Below are 19,855 nucleotides of genomic sequence, written 5' to 3'. Positions count from 1 at the left end.
CATCAATCCATGAGAGGTGGCTGCCCAGTCTAACTTTAAAAGCTTCAGAGACGGAGAACCTACAATCCTCATGTTCCACTCTTGTACAGATTGTACAGATTACATCAGAGAGATAGGAATGGTGGATGTCTTGACACAATAGTCAGCTTAGGAGATTCAGAAAGACTCCATAAAATTTTACCCCAGCATCCCTCTGTCTTAATTCATTTAAAAAAAAAAACTGGTGGAATTGCCTATGATATAATATGCTTCGACTAACAATAAATTGGATTTAATAAGCAGCTCTGAAAGTCTGAGATTACCTTTTTTATACTTTCCAACTCCATGGAATGTTAGAAAAAATTATATTAAGGGATTCAGAACTCTACCCACCCATTTATCTCTCCATCTGTCTACCTGTTAGCAAGAACAGAGTCATATCTGGTATCATAGGTAGGAAATGTTACATAACAGAATTATATTCATAACATTTCTATTTTCTAACATTTCAGGGCATGTTCCATTTCACGTTTTGTGGACTTAAGCTTACATTTGTGATCCTACGGACCCCATGCAAATCTTATAAAGCTAGAAATTAATCTATGTGTTATTAATTAATTACTTGAAAAGTTCTGTAGTACAAACACAGCTCTTGTACACTTTTTTATTTTCTCTCCTGAGATTAGTCAAAGAGAACTTCTGAATCAAATTTGTTTTCCATACACAGTGTAGCAACTGGTTGTTTCTTAAATTTTTACTCTTAGTATAATGATAAATCATATGCATCTATCCCCCTCTAGTGGCTGTTAGAAACATGATGCATAGCATATTGCATTAGAGCAGTCTTTATCTATGGAGGAACTTCTAAAATAACATTCATGTCTCAAAGAACCCTCACAGAGAAATCATAACAAATACTAAAGCTTCTCAATATAGATAATCCTTATTTAGCAACCACAATTAGGACCAGTGACTCAGTCATTAAATGAAGCAGTAGCTACTGTGTTTACAACCTTACTTCAGCTTTCCTTTTCTTTATAAACTTATTAAGGTTATAAATACAAGAATTGATCATAAAGTTACTTTTTTTCACCTTTGTAACTCAATGGTCACTAAATGACACAGTCGCTAAACAAAGGCTATCTGTACAATTCATTTCTAAAGTACACAACCTATGATTTACAACAACAGCATACCAGTAGGCCAACAAGTGAATTGTAACACGTAAAAATTCCCACCCTCATGAATGCTAACATTGCATCACACATAGTTTAAAAAATGTTTACTTTTTTTCAATCACAATTTCTTGCACAACCCCAAGTGAGAAAGGCTGCATTACAGTAATAAACTGTCAGTTATTTTCGCGTGAGACAAACAAATCACCCAGAGCCACTCTCAAAGCAAGATGGGTGGCATATAACTTTAATAAATAAATTAGATATGCAGTGCTAGATGGCTACATGTAAATATTATTATGCTGAGATAAATACTGCATAAATAAATATACAATATTCCCAAGAAAACCTATCAGACATAAAAACCAGCATCTTGAGAGATCCTAAAGCAAGTTTTAGTTCTCATAATGGGAAAGGCACCAATCGCAGACAATGTCTCATGAAATTATGTACCAAAATAAAAACTGAGCACAAATAGCTTCCATAATTGTTTCAATTTCTCCTCTTACTAGCAGAAGTAAAATCTATCCAGATTATTAGTTGGACACTAAATTTACACTTCGTATATTGAAGAATCTCAGTTACCTTAGAGGAGCATTCAATTTATTTTAAAGCACCATGCAGCCCTAACTCTTTTTGTAAAATAACCTACTATTTGTAAGCCTCTATAAAAATCCTGTATCAGAAATGACACATTAGTCAGGAGAGCTTCATGCAAATAATTTAGCTATACGTTGTGCTAGTTATAGCATGATATTTGAAACTTATATTCTTGGCCTCTCTTACTTACAACAGATACCCTTTTTCAGTTTCTGAAATACCTATCTTATTCAACTGATTTTGGCTTACCAAAAGCAAGTTTGTTTGTTCCTGAATAAAATAAAGAAATGCATTATTTCCTAAATACAGAATACATCCTATGAGTATTCTTTACTGAAGAGAATAATTGTTATCTGAACTGCAAACATTTGGCACTTCGGATCATCATCTTATGGGGCTATATTTTCAATGACTATAAACCTCAGATGAATTCCTGTCTTTAAGAGGTCTGAGAGTTTCAGTGTTACCTACGTTTGAATAGCATCAAGACCTGCCATTTTCATCTTCAAGAGACGGTCCTTCCAGTAAAACTGGGGAATCCGGGCATAATGTATGCTGCCTGAGATGTAGCGGAATGGTTTCCCATCCTTAAGGAAACAGTTGCGAGAATAATCAATCTCAAAACTTCTCTGGGATGTAACCTATGAAAGAAAATTATTTAGACAAAAACTGTAATTTGCCAACCGTGGAGGGCAATATGTAATAATTGTGTATGTAATAATCACCCTTGTCAAATATAAACTGTGTCAATTTTATCCTTAACAATGATGTTCAATATAATCCATTCAGCCCCAGGATGATTGAGTAGTCATGAATTCTACCACAGCAAACACCAGTTTTGACAATATTTAAATTTTGGAGAAATGTAACCTATCATCATTAATATACAGTAAATTCAGTCTTTGCACACAAAAAATTGGATTGTGATCCTTAGGTTTCCTTTTGCCTAAAAGAACAAATTATAGTAATTATCAAAAAGCTGAAATACAAAAGTAGGTTACATAAATGGCAAATTAACGGGACCCCATTAAACAAGTATGTTCATATAAATATATTGAAGTGCAGCTCAAAGCTTCCTTATCTGAGAGTGCACACGTCTCTTATCAGGCAAGCCTGGCCCATAGCTTCGTAGAGCTGTCTTAAAATTCTACCCAAAGTGGGAACATTTTATTCCAGTAGTTTTCATGGTTTTTCTTGCTAAGGTCATGTCTTAGCTTTCCTGAAAACTGTACAGTCCAAATTTATAGGAACAACACTTGTAGTTCCAAGATACATCAACAATGTTGTTTTACAATTAGGGGCATGTTTGATTTTTGTGGGTGCTTGAGTCTGGTTCTGCTTGAAATTAGTGTTGTTGTTTTGCCTCCTTAGCCTGGCTCCATTAGTCCTTAGCTATTGTTTTAAATAAATTTGACTAACAAAAGCTAGTAACAAACTCCAGTCCTTAGGATTTTCTCTGACAAGCTTCTGTCCACTAGGACTTAAAAATGTCAGGAGTCATCTTAAACTATGTATCTGGGATATTGATTTTCAAACAATAGTATTGTAGTATGTCTAGTACCAACCTATAGTTTCTGGATTCTTCTAAGATGGATATGTGTCTCTCTTAAGTTCTAATTTATAAATCTCATCAGCCTTTCACCTTGGCCAGGTTGGATGCTCTGCAATTCTGTGGGGCAATATAAAAACGTCCCTTTCAGCAGACCTTATGTCCATGTGGAGATGGCTATGTGGAATTGTTAAACCATAAGCTCCTTTGTTGCTCTCTCTTTATCATCTCTATATCTAATCAAGGAAAAAATTATTCATGCCATTTTGCTAGAGAGCCAATGTCTGTCTGTCGCTGCTTCTATTGGATCAGGACCCTGATATATCTTTCCAGATTGCTCAATTTTGGACCATCATTTGTTGCATCTGTTTGATTTACTATTGAAGTTGTGGTAATTGCAACTTTTATTTATACTACAGTTACAATAATTATGTATGTCATTTTATTGCATTTTTAAATTTTAAGTGCATAATTACTGGTGTATGTATTTTACTGTTATGCTTTCCCAAAGGCCATAAAAAGTTTGATTTGATAATGAAATCTTCTATTACCTTCTTTAATATTCTAAATTATTTGTTTTATCATTTTTGGTAAAACAAAATATTATATATAAATGTCATCAAGCAATTTAAATTTAAAGACATTTTTATTCTTGAAAAGCCTTATTATTTAATTTATACATTATTTGTTAATTTTGTAGCAAAAGGCATGAAAATTAAGAGTGTTGCTTCATATATACTTAAAGTACTCTAATGGAAATCAGTGGGATTACCTTGGCCAGAATTTCAGTCATACCGGTACTTGTTAAGCAAGATGCTCATGTGACTGTCTACATTAACAATCACAATCTTGGCTACCCCAGTTGTGTCATTAAGCAATTCCATACATCATTAAGTGGAATGTGCAGATGTCTCCAGAGGTAGGGGAGCCCTGGAAAGCCTCATCTAAATCATGCACAAAATGGGATAGCAGTGCAGGGTGATGCAAAACCACATTTATTCAAGTAAACAGAAGAAACTAGCCACATAATACTCTTTTCAAATATTTAAGAAATTGGCTAAAGGATCCTACTTCTGGGAAAGCAATATTTCCAAATAAGTGGTTTAATGCTGAAACAAACAAAAAGCTAAAGTGAATTATATCTTCTGACATTCATTACATTTAATCATTGGGATTGATAATAATAAAGCTGAACGGATTGAGTGAACAACTTTCACTAAAAGCTTTTTTTTCATCCCCTGATTTGAATATCTGCTGATTAAAATATTAATTATGATTTTAATGAGCATGGTTCTTACTATAAAAAGAGAAGTTATTGTACCTTATTCTGTCCTGTAGACTATCCAGAATGTTTCCCCAAAATCAACATTTTACAAAGTATGCTTGAGCTTCTAGCAAATCTCATGTTGGCCACTGCCCAAGAAAAGCATAAGTAGTATAGAAGGCAGTTTATTGATATCACACATTGTGGGAGCCCTTGCATTTGATAAAAAGGATACACAATAAATATAATATTCATATACACATCACACTTTCAAAGAATGAATATTAATAAGTTTTACCAACTAGGTATTTTTATTCTGGCAAAATCCATGTTTTACATTAATGTTTTAAAACCTGCATTCCCAAATAATGGCACATTAAACCAATTAATTTTCGTCACAGATCTCTCACAATTCTGGATGTCACAGACAGGAACTTGGTTACTCTTTTTATTTTTTAAAAAACACTTTGATTTTTATAACTTCTCCAGCAGTATTGAAAAGATATCAACAAGAAAGTATAACAAGAAAGTATGTCATCAGCTGGTCTATTGTAAGCTATGAAAAATGGGTTGTCATACTGTTAAAGGAGAATGAAGGATGATCTCTGTAATTTGTGCACAACTTCCCAATCTCATGGGTATTCCATATAACATTGTCCCTGAGCTGACATGCACCAGAGTGTTTTGTCCAACTTTATACAAACCAACAAAGAATGGATTCATGAAATAAACGCCAATATTTGCCCTCCATGTGTGTGCCCAGACAAAACCAAGGTTATATTTGACTGAGCTTGAAGAGCCTGTTTTGCAGCAAGCGGCTGATAGGCAAGAAGAAGGACTACATGATCATATTACAGCCTTCTAACGCTTTTTTCCAAATTCATCCAGTGCCCATTTGCTTCAATATCATCAACCCCAGCCAGACAAAACCAGTCAATATCCTTGTTCTTGTAGGACATGATCTTCACTGTACTTCTCCATGTGTGATGGGATCCTATGACCATTAAGACGTTAAGAAAGAATCCCATCTGCAACTTCAGCAGCCATCTCAATCTTGTCACCTCAATATTTTCAGTCAGATACGTTCGTGATACTATCGTGAAGAAAAAGATAGTTCCAGCAGCAGGTAATGCATTAAATTTTCATGAAGATATTGCAATTGTATACGTAGGGGAAAAAATGGTGAGAGTGGAAACAACTTTCTGCCCGCTTCCCCATTGACTTTGTTGAGGGACGCTGGCAGAACTGTCTGAAATCATGACCACATAACTGCAGGGACACCTTTGGCAAGTAAATGGCAATAATTTTGCAATTAAAACTGGTCTGAACATTATGCAAATTTCAACTCCAGAGGAATAATGGGTATAGGGTTTTTTATATATATATATTCTTCAAATCAGTGTATTTTAGTATCTTGATTAAAGATTTTAAAAACTGTTGCAGTATAATGCACTTGAAGGTACAGACAAAGACAATGAGAGTTTTGATAAATTTGTTTCAGTAGTACCAAATGTCATACAAGCCATTAACCACGCATGGCTTTGTCCCATGTGTTTTCAACAAAGAGTAGGCATTTTGAAATGCAGAGAAAAACATCTGCTTCTGCCGTTTGGACGCTTTTCTAGGTAAGGTAGATATTCCATCTAGTGACTACAGAGTTGCAGCAATAAACAATGTCAGGAAAGCTGCCTCATCTGGACATATTTTCACTTCCTCATTTAGACTTAAGTCCTTGGGTTCTCCTGGTTAGTCTCCTATCAATCAGACCTATGTTGGCCAAGCTCAGTTAAATGCTAATTTTACTCAAAGCAATGCTTCAAAGTTTCTTCAGGACTTAGAGTACAGCAATAGATCTGCTAAGTAACCCTAGCTTCCCACATTTCCTAGATGCTAGGCTTCTTTGCAAAGGCTGGGCATTACATTCATTCCATCAGCATTTTTCAAACTTGGCAAATTTAAGATGTGTGGGCTTCAACTCCTAGAATTTCCCAGCCAAAAATCCACACATATTAAGGTTATCTAAGCTGAGAAACACTGCCTAGATTAATGGTGAGCAGCTCAGACTTCTTCCTGATCATATTTGAATATTTGTAAGAGTATATTGGCACTACGAGATGTTCAGGAAGCCAACTGAGCTCCCCAGTATGTATGGCAGTGAATCCCAATTCTGAAACTTTAATATGGGTGTCTTGAATTCTGGGAATAGAAATCAACTCATCTTAAAGTTGCCAGGTTCGAAAAATACTCCATCAACGCAGTGCTCCCTTCTGCTCCGGGAGGGAGCAGAATAAAAGTCTTCCCTCGTGCAAGTCGCCTTCCGGTGAGAGATTACGAGAAAGGACTATGCTTACCGGGGATCCAAATCCTGCGGCTAGGAAGTGAAGCAAAACCAGAACAAGCATGTTAAAACAGCAAGTCAAAGAAATAGAAGACAATACTTCGGCACCAGACGCAGTCAGGCCCACCGACCGCATGACTCCAGTCAGCTGATCACTTCCGCCTCTAGCGGACGCGCGTGTCTGTTTGCAGCTATAAAATGCAAGGAAACCCAGATTTCATTGAGAGGAGAGGTGTGAATAATCATCATTCTTCTGTTGCCAGCCAGCTTCAGCTATTCTCAACTCTCTGCCGTTCAGAATATGGGGTTTCGCGTTTCTGTTCCTGCTGCTCGTGTTCTTCCTACAGTTCTACGCTTAAGTTGGGCAGACTATGAGTTTCCCAGGATTGCAATGTTGAATTGACATCTGATAGATGCCCTGAAGAGCCAAAGGAGGCGAAGGCGGCGCTCCGAGGGGAGAAGAAGGAAGTTGGTTCTTGTTTCCAAAATGTTTCCTCTATTTTTATTAATTCTTGGGCATCCTCTATACCACTTTTTATGAACTTTTATCTAATTTAAATTTATTCTTGGTTTTGTTTTGATTATACTGGTAATTTATTATTTTAGCATAAAAATTGAATATATTTTTAACAAAAGAATCAAATATTTGTGATCAACATTGTAACATAACGATAAAACACTGTTGAACAATTATTCAAAGTATTTTCACATTGTTTAACCAGATAGCTGTGCTGTCCCACTCACTCACACACACACAAACCACATGTATAAGGAGTCTTTATTAAGGTTTCCAAGCCTGAATTGTTATTCCCCAGCAATTCCCTGTGCTGGCACCAACTCAACCCCAATGAGTTCCACAGGCTACTCAAATGAAACCAACACTACTCCTCAAGGCAAAGGCAAGTTCCAAAACAAAGGCCAGTTCACAGGCAAAAACAAGGCAAGGAAAACAGTTGAAGAGACACAATCCAAAGTTCAAGGCACAAACACACAGCAAGAAAACAAACATATTGCTCACAGCATCATCTCTGGCTGCTGTGCTAAATAGCCAGCTTCCGGTGCAGCCCATCAAGAGTGAGGAGGCTGCCTCCTCATAAGTAATCTGGCTGACCATCACTGCTCCTGCCTTTTCCCTGCCCTACATGTTCTCGGATCAGGTGCAGAAGGCAGTTCTTCATAACTGGCTGGCTGCAGTGCATGCTTTCCCCACCTGAAGCCTCTGGGCTGTCCTGCTGCAGCTGTGCTTCAGACAAATCACTCTCAGTTAACTATTTGGAGCATTGACCAATTCCAGTCTTGACGTGCCTATGACTGGTTTATCTTCCTCTGAACTAACATCTGGAGAAGTATCTGAGGAAGTGTCTGGGGAAGTCATCACATTAGCTAATACAGGTAATTCTCAACTTATGATCGCAATAGAGCCCAAAATTTCTGTTTCTAAGTGTGACAGTTAAGTGAATTTTGCCCATTTTATGACATTTCTTGCCACAGTTCTTAAGTAAATCTGGCTTGAATATGCCTTCCCTATTGACTTTGTCAGAAGTTTGCAAAATGTGATTACATAACCTCAGAACATCCAACTATCATAAATATGAGTTAGTTACCAAACATCTGAATTTTTATCATGTGACCACAGGAATGCTACAATGGTTGTTAGTGTGAAAAAAAAAATCACAAGTCATTTTTTCCAGTGAGATTGTGAACTTTGCCCATTAAATGAATTGTTGTTGATTGTGGACTATCTGTATGGCTTTAACATCAATGAATAATCGTAACAAAATTTTAAAATCTTAAAAATCTGTTTATAGAAAACTGTTATTCCAGTAGTATGCTTTGTATAAGAGAATAAGATAGCTTAACTAAGCTACCACATAATTTGCTAATAGAAACTGCCAAACCATTATCTCATTCCTGCAGTGCATTAGTTTATTATCAGGAATTGCTTTGTATATATAAGTTTATAAACCACATTTTCTACTTTAAGACTGTTTATAGAAAACTGTTATTCCAATAGTATGCTTTGTACAAGAGAATAAGATAGCTTAACTAAGCTATCACATAATTTGCTAATAGAAACTGCCAAAACATTATCTCATTCCTGCAGTGCATTAGTTTATTATCAGGAATTGCTTTGTACATATAAGTTTATAAACCACATTTTCTACTTTCTTAAGACTGTTTATAGAAAACTGTTATTCCAGTAGTATGCTTTGTACAAGAGAATAAGATAGCTTAACTAAGCTACCACATAATTTGCTAATAGAAACTGCCAAACCATTATCACATTCCTGCAGTGTATTAGTTATTATCAGGAATTGTTTTGTACATATAAGTTTATAAACCACATTTTCTACTTTTTTAAGACTGTTTATAGAAAACTGTTATTCCAGTAGTATACTTTGTACAAGAGAATAAGATAGCTTAAGTAAGCTATCACATAATTTGCTAATAGAAACTGCCAAACCATTATCTCATTTCTGCAGTGCATTAGTTATTATCAGGAATTGCTTTGTACATATAAGGTTATTTCTACTTTCTTAAGAAAAACAGGATAATAGAAGCAGAAGTCTATGGAGATTTACAGTCATCCATGGTTGTCCCAAGGCTGCTTTTCCCAAAGGTAACTGGACTTTCTTGGATTTTTCCCTTAAATTTTTTTTCACTTCTTCAATTCTGACTGAATGGAAGGATTTATATAGTCTTTGCAATCATCTGGTCATTAGCACTCTGAGGGTCAGTCATTAGCTTTCTGAGAGTCATATCCTCAAGAGTCAACTGAATCAGAATGCAAATGGGTGTGGAACTTTTTTGGGACTGCTTACTCTCCTTTCAGCTGAATCACACACACCTTCCATTCCCCACCAGTCAAGAAGCTTCTTGATGGAAAGCAAAATATTTTCAAAGGGAAAATAAACAAAGTTGACTTGCCTTTTGGAAAAATCACCTTTGGAACCATAGAAGCAGATGCTTGGCAAGATTTACTATTTAACATACATGTGAATTTTTCCAAGTATTGCATAAGTCCAGATGAATTGACTACAAGTGCCAGAATTTCCTATTTAGCATGGCTAGTGGAAATTCTGGTAGTGGCGGTCCAATAGATCTGGAGAGCATCAGAGAGGATGTCATAAGCCTTTATGAATCAGACTCAACTTCAGAATGCTAGAAGTAGTACTAGTAGTAGTAATAATAGTAGTAATTTAAGTCAGTGTATTTCAAACTTAAGAGTTGAAATCCACGCAGTTTAAAGTTGCCGATATTGAGAAACACTGTTTTAAGTGAATGGATATACATAAACAGAAAATAAATACAAAAAGAGCAACTTGTTTATGCTCATTTTTTTTTTTTTCTTTTGAAGCACGCCCTTTGAAATGCTGCCTCTGACCATCTCTGTTCTTTGAGGAAAAGCGGAAGCAAGAAAGATCCATCCTTGAGATGTAAAAGTTTAGGACAAGGTCAGTTTTCTTGCACGTTAGTTTGCTTCCTAAAGTATCCGATTGTGCCGATCCTCCTAAGCGAGATCCCTCGAATGAAGGCAAGTTGGACCCCTCGGTCCAACTGCTGACCTAGTTTCCCCCACCCGTTTCTCCCCAAAAAGTGCGACGTTCCCAGCGCGGGTCAGGAGGAGGGGTCCAACTGCACGTCAATCCTTCAGGATCCCCGCCTGGTTCTCGGAGTGGGGCGGGAAGGCTGAACTTTTTTCCTCCCTTCCTCTTGCTACGTGGTGTCCGGTTATTCTCTAAGCTGGGAAAGATGTGGAGGCGCCGGCTACTCGTGGCCACCCTCTGCCTCCTCTGGGCCGGGGCGCGGGCTCAGTACGAGCGCTACAGTTTCAGGAGTTTCCCGCGCGACGAGCTGATGCCCTTGGAGTCTGCCTACCGCTACGGCCTGGACCAGTACAGCAGCGAGAACTGGCCGGAGAGCGTGAGCTACCTGGAGATGAGCCTGCGGCTCTATCGCCTTCTGCGGGACAGCGAGGCCTTCTGTCACCTCAACTGTAGCTCCGTCCGCATGGAGGAAGAGAAAGAGGCCGACCGTTTCGATGGTTTCCCGGAGCTGCGCTATTTCGGGGACATGCTACGCAGAGCACAGTGCCTGAAACGCTGCAAGCAAGGGCTGCCGGCCTTCCGCCAGTCTCAGCCCAGCCGGGAAATGCTGGAAGAATTCCAGCGCCGCGATCCCTACAAGTTCTTGCAGTTCGCCTACTTTAAGGTAGCCCCTCACCCGAGCCACCTTTTCCCTGGCACAGCCCGTTGCCACGTTTGCGTCCCGCTTCTGCGCCTCCTTCTTTCCAAAGTTTTCATGAAGTCCGGATCTTTCTGAGCATTCTGCGCTCTTAGTTTCCCTCCGTGTGTTAAATTGAGGCTTTTTAAACAGGAAGGCAGAAGTCCAGCAGGTGAAATTTTCCCTAACATCATTTTTGGATTGGAAAAATTTAATTATTTTTCACTGCCCTGCATTTAGAGATTAGGATATACAAGGAGGTGACAATGATAGCCCACGGTTCATGCTAAATCATTTATAAATTTATCTGAAAGGAAGACTTGTGACAACCCCTTCCATACCATTACAAAGGAAGGGTTATCTTAGAATCAAATGCATCTTTCACATAAATTCAATATTCATCTATCATCCATTCTGAATTTCAGGCTTATGTTTTACTTTTTACTGAAAAACTTTAGAACTTTCTATTGGGTGATAGATTAATATTTCTCAATCAGCTAGTTAAAGTTTTGTGAATTTGTCTGCCGGAATTTGAGTGCTGGCTAGGGAATTCTGGGAATTGAAGTCCATGTATCTTAAAACTGCTAAGGTCACTGCACACCTGCATGCAGATTTATTTTTCTTGCAGGTCATACAACTGCTTTGTCAAACATGGAATTTAGTAATCTTTGTGGTCTCTTAGGCCCATTAATTCCTTTTCCTTAGTCCTTCAGCCAATTGTTATTTTTCTGTTTTTCTAGTGCTATAAACATAAAATTAAATAAGAATATGCCAGGCTTTTCAACTGCAGCCTTCCAGATGTGTTGGACTACACATTTAAGTGTTAGCTCCTGGCTATGTGAATTTTGGAAGTTGTAGCCCAGTGATGGCGAACCTTTTAGAGACCGAGTGCCCAAACCGCAACCCAAAACCCAATTATTTATCACCGGGTGCCAGTGGGCATGGCTGTGGTGGTCATGGCAGACTGTGTGGGTGTGGCCAAAGTGGGCTCATCTTGTGGGGTGAGGCGAGGCGAGGCAGGGAAGGGGTGCCATTGCCATGGGGCAAGGTGAGGCAGGGGCAGGGGCAGCTCCTGCCTGACACCATCGGCCCCCGCACACAGAGGCCAGCAAGTGCATGGGGGCTGATGATGTCCGTCAGCAGCCACAGCCTACCGGCCCCTCAACCGGTGCACTCTGGGGCTCCGCAGCCACCGACAGCAGTTCAGAGAAGCTGCCTCTGAGCTGGACAGCCAGCCGACAGCTGAGGAGGCGATGCAGTGGGTCGTGCCTGGGAAAAGGAGAGCATGCGAGGCCATGAGGGACGGGACAGGGGGAGAGAAACCAGCCGGGCTGGGATGCATTGGGCCATGTGGGACCTCGGCAAGTTAGCAGGCAGCTGGTTGAAGAGGGACGTTTGCTATCTCTGGGGCATGGCACGTGTGCCCACAGAGAGAGCTCTGAGTGCCGCCTCTGGCACGCGTGCCATAGGTTCGCCACCACTGTTGTAGCCCATCGTATTAGTAGAAATATTCTAGTTCTCCCTGAGTCAAGAAAATTCACTGGGTGACTTTAAACCAGTCAGCATCTTATTCCATTTTGTTCTTACTGTCTTTCTGTCTGTTTATCAATCTATCCACACTAAACTGTGCATGCTGCCTTGAACTCCTGGTTGCAATGGAGCATATAAATCTAATAAAAACATAAAGCTGGAGGCAGCAACACCTAGAAAGGGGAGAATCAGACTGACAAAAGCAATGTCACTGTGCAAGCCCTACCCCTTTTGTGTAAGCATCACAATGTCATAAGCATGCCTGAAAGTGGCTGGGGTTACAGCACGGTGAAGTCTGAAGAAAGGCAACAAGAGATCCTAAAAATGCTGCTGGTTGGAAAAGGCTGACATATGTAATGCACTTTCTTTCATAAACCTCATCCCTACTAACCATTGTGTGCTGCTTAGTCCACATTTCCATGACTTGCTCATCATTGTGATTTTTTTTTAGTAACATTGCATGGTTTTTAATTTTCTTAACTGAAATAACTTAAACTGAGCAGCTAAATTTTTCATTGCCCCTGTGATACATTTCCCCCCTCCAAATACCTTTATCGTTACCCAGTTTTGATATCTTGATTTTTTTCCTATCTATCTCATTGCCTTCCTTAATCCCTTTCCCATCTCAGAATACTCCTTGATGGCACTTATTAGAAATTGTTTAAGATGAAAATAAATACATTTTACAATATCTGAACAAAATATATTTCATATATAAGTTGTGAAATAGAAATATAAAACTTTATGTATTTTATAATTGATTTTGTTTTATATATATATATATATAATTCTTTTTCACTAGGCAAACAATTTTCCAAAAGCTGTTGCAGCCGCACATACATTTCTTCTGAAACATCCGGAGGATGAAATGATGAAAAGGAATATGGCGTATTACAAAAGCATGCCTGATGCTGAAGATTATGTTAAAGATTTAGAAATCAAATCGTATGAGGTACAGTTTCTACCCTTCTTTCTTAACGTGTCTTATAATATTCTGTAAAAATATATAAAAATATTTTTTTAGCTTCCTATAATTTCTTATTTTCATTTGTAAATAATAATAATGGCTTTATTGCTAAAAATGCCAAATTTTGGTCCCTTGACAATCCATTACATTTAATTTACTAATTTCAAAATATTGGTAGAAAGTGAATTATTTAATACAGGACTTTATTAGAAGACCCCATGAATCTAAGACAGTGTAAGTTTCATGGGGAAAAATGTGTAATTAATGAGGTAGATACAGGAAAAATGACCTGTCTGGATCTGCTGTGCAAGGAAAACAGAAAATAAAGCAAAGCAAAACTTCAGTTTCTTGAGCATATAGTGATGTGGAGTGAAATTAGGTCATTCAAATACAATTTTTGCCACATTCCTTCAATTTTTGTTCTTGCCTCTCAGACTCTCTTTGTCAGGGCAGTAAGGGCCTACAATGGAGAAAACTGGAAGACCTCAATTTCAGACATGGAACTGGCACTTCCTGATTTCTACAAAGCCTATGATGATTGTACAGCTGCCTGCGAAGGCTCCCGAGAGATCACAGATTTTAAGGAGTTTTATCTGTCTATCGCAGGTAGTTCTATTTTAAAGTTCTATTTTAAAGCAGTGAAAGGGTTTCATGAAAGAATCCTTATTTTCTAAATTTTACACCCACTATATGCTTTATAATAATCAGTTTTCAGCCAGTGGGGAGAGAGGAGTGTGAGAATAAGAATTAAAAATGAAGTGATTCATATCTGACATAAATATGGTTATTCAGGTGATTATGCAGATGAAGAAGTTTGCTCAAAGCATTAATTAGACATATATGTACAGTATGTATTTTCTATTTAAATTAGGAGATAATATCAAGTTTTGGCTGCAAATAGAAAACAGGAACTTTCTTCTATTCTTTTCTGACATAAAAGAAGCCTAAATATAATATTTATAATCACTTGTTACATTATATAAGAGACATTTTGCTTCTGCACAAAACTGTTCTTTCTCTCTCTCTCTCTTGCTTTATCCTACCTATTTAGTATATACACAATATATGTATTAGTCCTACAATAGTATGACACATTACTCACAAAGCCTAAAATAGACTGATAAATAGTTATAATCTGGAGTGGAGACAAAAAATTAGTCAATACATCAATCTGAACAGTTTTGACTGAAATTGACATCAAAACTATATTAATTAGAGTAGGGCAGAGCAGGGCAAGGCAGAGCAGAACAGAACAGAACAGAGTTGGAAGGGACCTTGGAGGTCTTCTAGTCCAGCCCCCTGGACTAATCTAGTCTCTTCTTAAAAACCTCCAGTGATGGAGCGCCCAGACAATGTAATATTTAATTACCTATTTAATTATTGGAAATACAGCTACAGTATATTAGTGAAAAAGCAGATAGTACAGGCTAACAACTCTTACTACAAGTTAACAACATGGTTCATTCAAGAAAATACATCAGAAAAGCTTTACAAAGCAAAGAAGTTGTAGGGCAGGAGGCATTGATTGAGGAAGGTACAGTAGGCTTAGCCCTGCATGTTGCTATTTCTCTCTTTTAGATTCCCATATTCAAATTTGTGGGGAAACTTTTGTGAGAGATAATTTGGAGGGAGTGAAACACAATCTGAGGGAAAAAAATTCAACAATATTATTTTATCTGAATATGATTTCTTTTTCCCCCAAAACTGTACTTTCCAGATCTCTGTATAAAATGCAAATAGAACACTTAAGAGTATTTTCTGTGTCCAAATACAGTGTTGAATGTTTTCCTGCTTGCTTGAATTGCCATGAAATGCCAACAAATCCATTTTTGTGTGTATCTTTTTGACCAGTGCAGAGCAGAACTCTCTGCCTCAAATTGAAATACTGAAATGGGCCGAATTAATTCAATTGGAAAAGAAGTGGAAGGAGACCTCTGTGCAGAGGCAGTGTTAGTATCTGAATCAGAAGAAAATGAATCAGAATAGTTATTTGAAATATTGCACAGTTCTAACACATTCAGAATTATTTGTAATAGTTAAACTATTGATGACTTATTCTAGGAATTTGTCATGCCAATGTCATGATTTCGAGAATGTATGCTGCATTTGCTTATTAGGTATTCTGCATAATGGATTTTTTTGTGTCCCAGAAATTAAACACTGACATATCCTACTGACTTTCATGCCTCAACTGTTGTACATTTTTTAAATTCACAGTATTGTTTTTTTATAGTCAACCTGTCATCTTCAAGGTGAATTAGTAAACTAAGTAATGTTCAGATTTTATTTTTTAGATCACTATATTGAAGTTCTTAAGTGCAAACTGAGATGTGAAATTGATCTGACACCTGTCATAGGGGGCTACGTTGTGGAAAAATTTGTGGCAACTATGTATCACTACTTGCAGTTTGCCTATTATAAATGTAAGTTAAGAGTTTTGTTCTTAGTTGAAACTGATCCTAACAAAGATGTCTGGATGAGAACTAAAAAACCAAGATGCAATTGAAGCCTCTTGGTTCTTGTTTTTGCATAAATGTTTATTCAGAGTGACAGGGCTTCAATTCTGCAATCATATCCCCAATTTTGGCTGCTTCTGGTGGAAAGCAGTACAAATGTGGTTACTTTCTACGGGGGTCCCCATTCTTATAGAATAATTTTCCTGTGGAGATGAAACCCCCCCCCCCCCCAATATTCATGGCTTTCCAAAAGTTTGTTAAGGCCTGGTTATTTCAGAAATCTAAGCTAGATATTGATGTCATGAATGCTGGATTAGTTTCTGTTAGGTAATTTTTTACAATTAATGTAAAATTGTGCTGTTTATTACTATGTGTAATTCATCTACTATTAGTACATATTGCCATTTTACATGTTATAGGCAGTTTTGGGCATCAGTGTTTAGTGACTACCACAGACAACTGAGCAGGAACCTATCATTATTGCTAAGTGTCCTGACTTCCAATTGGTCTTTAGCCAAGCTGATTTCCAACTTGTGCAAGTTTGTGTGATTGGTTCTTTGTGCCTGATTCTGAACTGTTGTGTAGACCATGGTCACTAAAACTTGAAGCTCAACACTACCCAACAGATAATGGCTGTGAAGAAAATAGCTTAGCTCAGCAAGTGAGTTATATCTTCTGCCCAGGATGATATACTATAGTAGATAATCCCTTTGATTTCCCTAAAAGCACTAATTGGATCATTAAGAAAAGAATGCTCACTTTGCTTTGCATTTTTTACATGGAGATGATCTAAGTGATATCAATATTTTTTAAATACAAAGCGACTGGCTTTATCTACATACAGAAGAAATGTTATATATTGCCATTATCAAAATGAAATTAAAAAGGCAGAAGAAGAAAGAATACATATCTTATAATTCTGGTGTTAAGGTTAAGATGGGATACTTGTTTTTAATACTTATAAATTTATTTATTTTTAGTTGGGAATATGCACTTCTACCATGGATCAGAATTCAGCCCTGAGGTCTGATTTCAACTCAAAGTGCTGATAAAATATTATATTTGTAGAATGTGTGTTGTTATAATAGTATCTTTCTGAGAAGTTGACTTGATTTATTGCATATTTGATTCAGTGAATGATTTGAAGAATGCAGCTCCATGTGTTGCTAGTTACATGCTTTTTGACCAGAAAGATGAAGTGATGAAACAGAATCTTGTCTATTACCAATATCATAAAGATAAATGGGGACTCACAGATGAAGATTTCCAGCCTAGAGCTGTAAGTAAATGTTGGCCTATTACAGTCTAGAAAGAAAAGTAGCCCATTCTGTTTGGTTGGCTAACCAGTCTATCAAAAATTCCAGACTTTTGGAGTAGCGTGATTAGAAACACTTAACATACAGTACGAGAATAGGCTTATTTTTTCCAGGCTTGCTGTGTTGACCTTGATATTTCAGTGTTTTGATTTTAATATGACACATAATTTTGCTGCTCATCTTCTAGGAAGCCATTCGATATTACAACATAACAACGCTTCAGAAAGAAATGTATGAATTTGCTAAGGAGTATGTAATGGATGATGATGAAGTAAGTAAAGCAGACTAAAGCAAAATTAATATTTTGAAAAGAAATTAAGGATCAGGTTTCATGTTGGTAATGACCCTCCCTCCCTTGCTTGTTCTGGTTCTGGTTTTGTTTTAAAGAGTTGACATATTGAAATGAAGACACAATGTTTTTACATTTTTCCATGCCTATAGGTAGTCCTCAACTCCATCCACAATTAAGTGCAAAATTTCTATTGTTAAGCAAGACAGTTATTAAATGAACTTTGCCCCATTTGATGTACTTTTGCCACAATTGTTAAGTGAATCACTGCAGTTGTTAAATTAGTAACATGGTTATTAAGTGAATCTGCCTTTCCCATTGACTTTGCTTGTCAGAAGGTCACAAAAAGTTTATTACATGATTCTGGAAACAGCAACCATCATAAGTACATGCCAGTTGCCAAGCATCTAAAATTAACGTAACCACGGGGATGCTGCAATGGTTGCAAGTGTGAAAAAACAGTCATAAGTCACTTTTTTCAGCCCATTGCAACTTCAGATGGTCACTAAGTGAATAGTTGTAAGTTGAGGACTACTGGTATTGGGACATATCAAGCTCTCTTTGATGGCAGAGAAATGGACCATGAAAATATAATGCCATGCAACTAATTATGCATGATTTCCAATTATCCCTTGATAGATCAAAGAGATATAAGGAAAAGTAACTTTTTTGCCATGACAATTGCCATTTTTCCTTGCCATTTTTGCTTTTCCTAGTCCCTATTTCATTTATGGGTTCTTGCTGTCAAGTTGTATGCCTAACTTTTCAGAGAGTTTATATTTGAAAGTTTTAAATAAATTAAATTGGGAGAAAGTGATAGGCCAAGGACATCCACCAGCTTTTGTGCCTAAGGTGGAACAAGTAACTTCAGTTTCCTGGTTTCTGGCCAGAAGATTCATCATTAGACCAAACTGGTTATTTCAGCATTAATATCAATTCTATGTTTTATTTTATTTTATTTAAAAAATAGCAATTTGTCTCAAAAACTATTTTTTTAAAAATATTAACCTGTTCTCTGTGATAACATATCCTAGGGTGAAGTAGTAGAATACCTTGATGAACTCCTGGAAGTAGAAGATGGAACACAGTGATTTTTAACAAGTAAAGAAGGTTAAGAAGCGAATATTCACCATTGCTCCTAAGTATTTCCATGCATCATCTTTAGCTCAGGTTTAGAAATACCTCAGGTCTTTATCAAGCTTCATAAGATGCCCGACTTATCCTGTGAATTTTCTACCTTGCCATTCAGCTGAACCTTGTTTTTCTTTATTTCCTTTTTTAAAACTATTATTATTAAATTTCTTTGGCACCTATCTCACTCTGAGGCTGCTTTATGCGACTCCCAATCATAAAAAATAAAGAAATAAAAAGGAAGTTTAAACAAAAGAAAAATAAAATAGAACAATGTGGAATATTTTGAGCAATTTTTTCTAGTCATTTTACTAAGCAAAGGCATCATGATTTAGATGGGATTTTGACAGATGGGAGATATGGATCTTTGTGATTTGTTCTGTATGAAAAGAGTTTTCAAATGAGGAATAGAATATGAATCCTTCAAATAAGTAAAGGCACAACTCTATAATTTTAAAGGATGGTTTATGTATTATACTGCACAGTGCATTTAAATAAAGTCTGAGTCTTAAGCCACAAGCACATACTTTGAAATAGCTGAAACTGCAGTCATATACTTACAAGCTTACAAGTTCAAACTTACATGTAGTCCCCATCTTATGATCTGATATCAAAGCTATGGGGGGGCCATCCCGTTCCTGCAGTCACATGACCACATTTTGGATACTCAGCAACCAAACCACATTTACTGCTATTTGTAGGGTTCTGTAGGCATTAGATTTCAATCTAAGTCATTTTTCCCCCAAAACTTTCAGTTTTCAAAAAATTCTGCCCCATAGTGAAACAATAGTCATTAAGCAGTCATTGCTTAATGACTGCTGCATTCATTTATGATCACAGTGCTTAACAACCATTGCAAAAAAGATCGTGTGATGATCTGCTGTATGACCATTAAGTCTGATGACCATAATTGCCAGACTCAACTGTGGTCGTAAATTGAGGGCTATGTCTGTTTTGGAAGTCAATCCCTTGAACTTGGAGCTTTTTTCCAAGTAGAGATCCATAGGATGGCACTCTAAATTGGCTATAATGAGAGT

General features: G+C 37.2%; 2 protein-coding genes across 2 annotated transcripts in view; one reads left to right on the top strand and one right to left on the bottom strand.

Moving 5' to 3' along the window:
- GLB1 (galactosidase beta 1) overlaps window positions 1-7,063 on the bottom strand; it is a 40,564-nt gene extending 33,501 nt beyond the window's left edge. Inside the window, exons 1-2 of the mRNA XM_015822786.2 lie at window positions 6,919-7,063; window positions 2,226-2,395 (exon numbers count right to left, since the gene is read on the bottom strand). Coding sequence (XP_015678272.1) covers window positions 2,226-2,395; window positions 6,919-7,041 — 293 coding nt within the window. The 5' untranslated portion in view covers window positions 7,042-7,063. The remainder of the gene's footprint in view (window positions 1-2,225; window positions 2,396-6,918) is intronic.
- Window positions 7,064-10,658: 3,595 nt separating this feature from the next.
- CRTAP (cartilage associated protein) lies at window positions 10,659-19,447 on the top strand. Its single transcript, XM_015822775.1, has 7 exons — window positions 10,659-11,117; window positions 13,462-13,611; window positions 14,061-14,232; window positions 15,921-16,049; window positions 17,216-17,361; window positions 17,586-17,669; window positions 18,722-19,447. The coding sequence occupies exons 1-7, from the start codon at window positions 10,659-10,661 to the stop codon at window positions 18,776-18,778; spliced, it is 1,197 nt and encodes a 398-aa protein (XP_015678261.1). The 3' UTR covers window positions 18,779-19,447.
- The last annotated feature ends 408 nt before the right edge of the window (window positions 19,448-19,855 follow it).

This window comes from Protobothrops mucrosquamatus, unplaced genomic scaffold, assembly GCF_001527695.2.
Source record: "Protobothrops mucrosquamatus isolate PMUCROS unplaced genomic scaffold, P.Mucros_1.0 scaffold_177, whole genome shotgun sequence".
Classification (NCBI taxonomy): domain Eukaryota; kingdom Metazoa; phylum Chordata; class Lepidosauria; order Squamata; family Viperidae; genus Protobothrops; species Protobothrops mucrosquamatus.
This window is presented reverse-complemented; position numbering and strand designations above follow the sequence as displayed.

What these genes read in the sequence shown, in the direction of transcription:
- CRTAP (XM_015822775.1), top strand. Translation starts at nt 10,659, where the DNA reads ATGTGGAGGCGCCGGCTACTCGTGGCCACCCTCTGCCTCCTCTGGGCC. An exon ending in TGCAGTTCGCCTACTTTAAG is followed by an intron (nt 11,118 to 13,461) that starts GTAGCCCCTCAC and finishes CTTTTTCACTAG; the next exon opens with GCAAACAATTTTCCAAAAGC. An exon ending in ATGTAATGGATGATGATGAA is followed by an intron (nt 17,670 to 18,721) that starts GTAAGTAAAGCA and finishes AACATATCCTAG; the next exon opens with GGTGAAGTAGTAGAATACCT.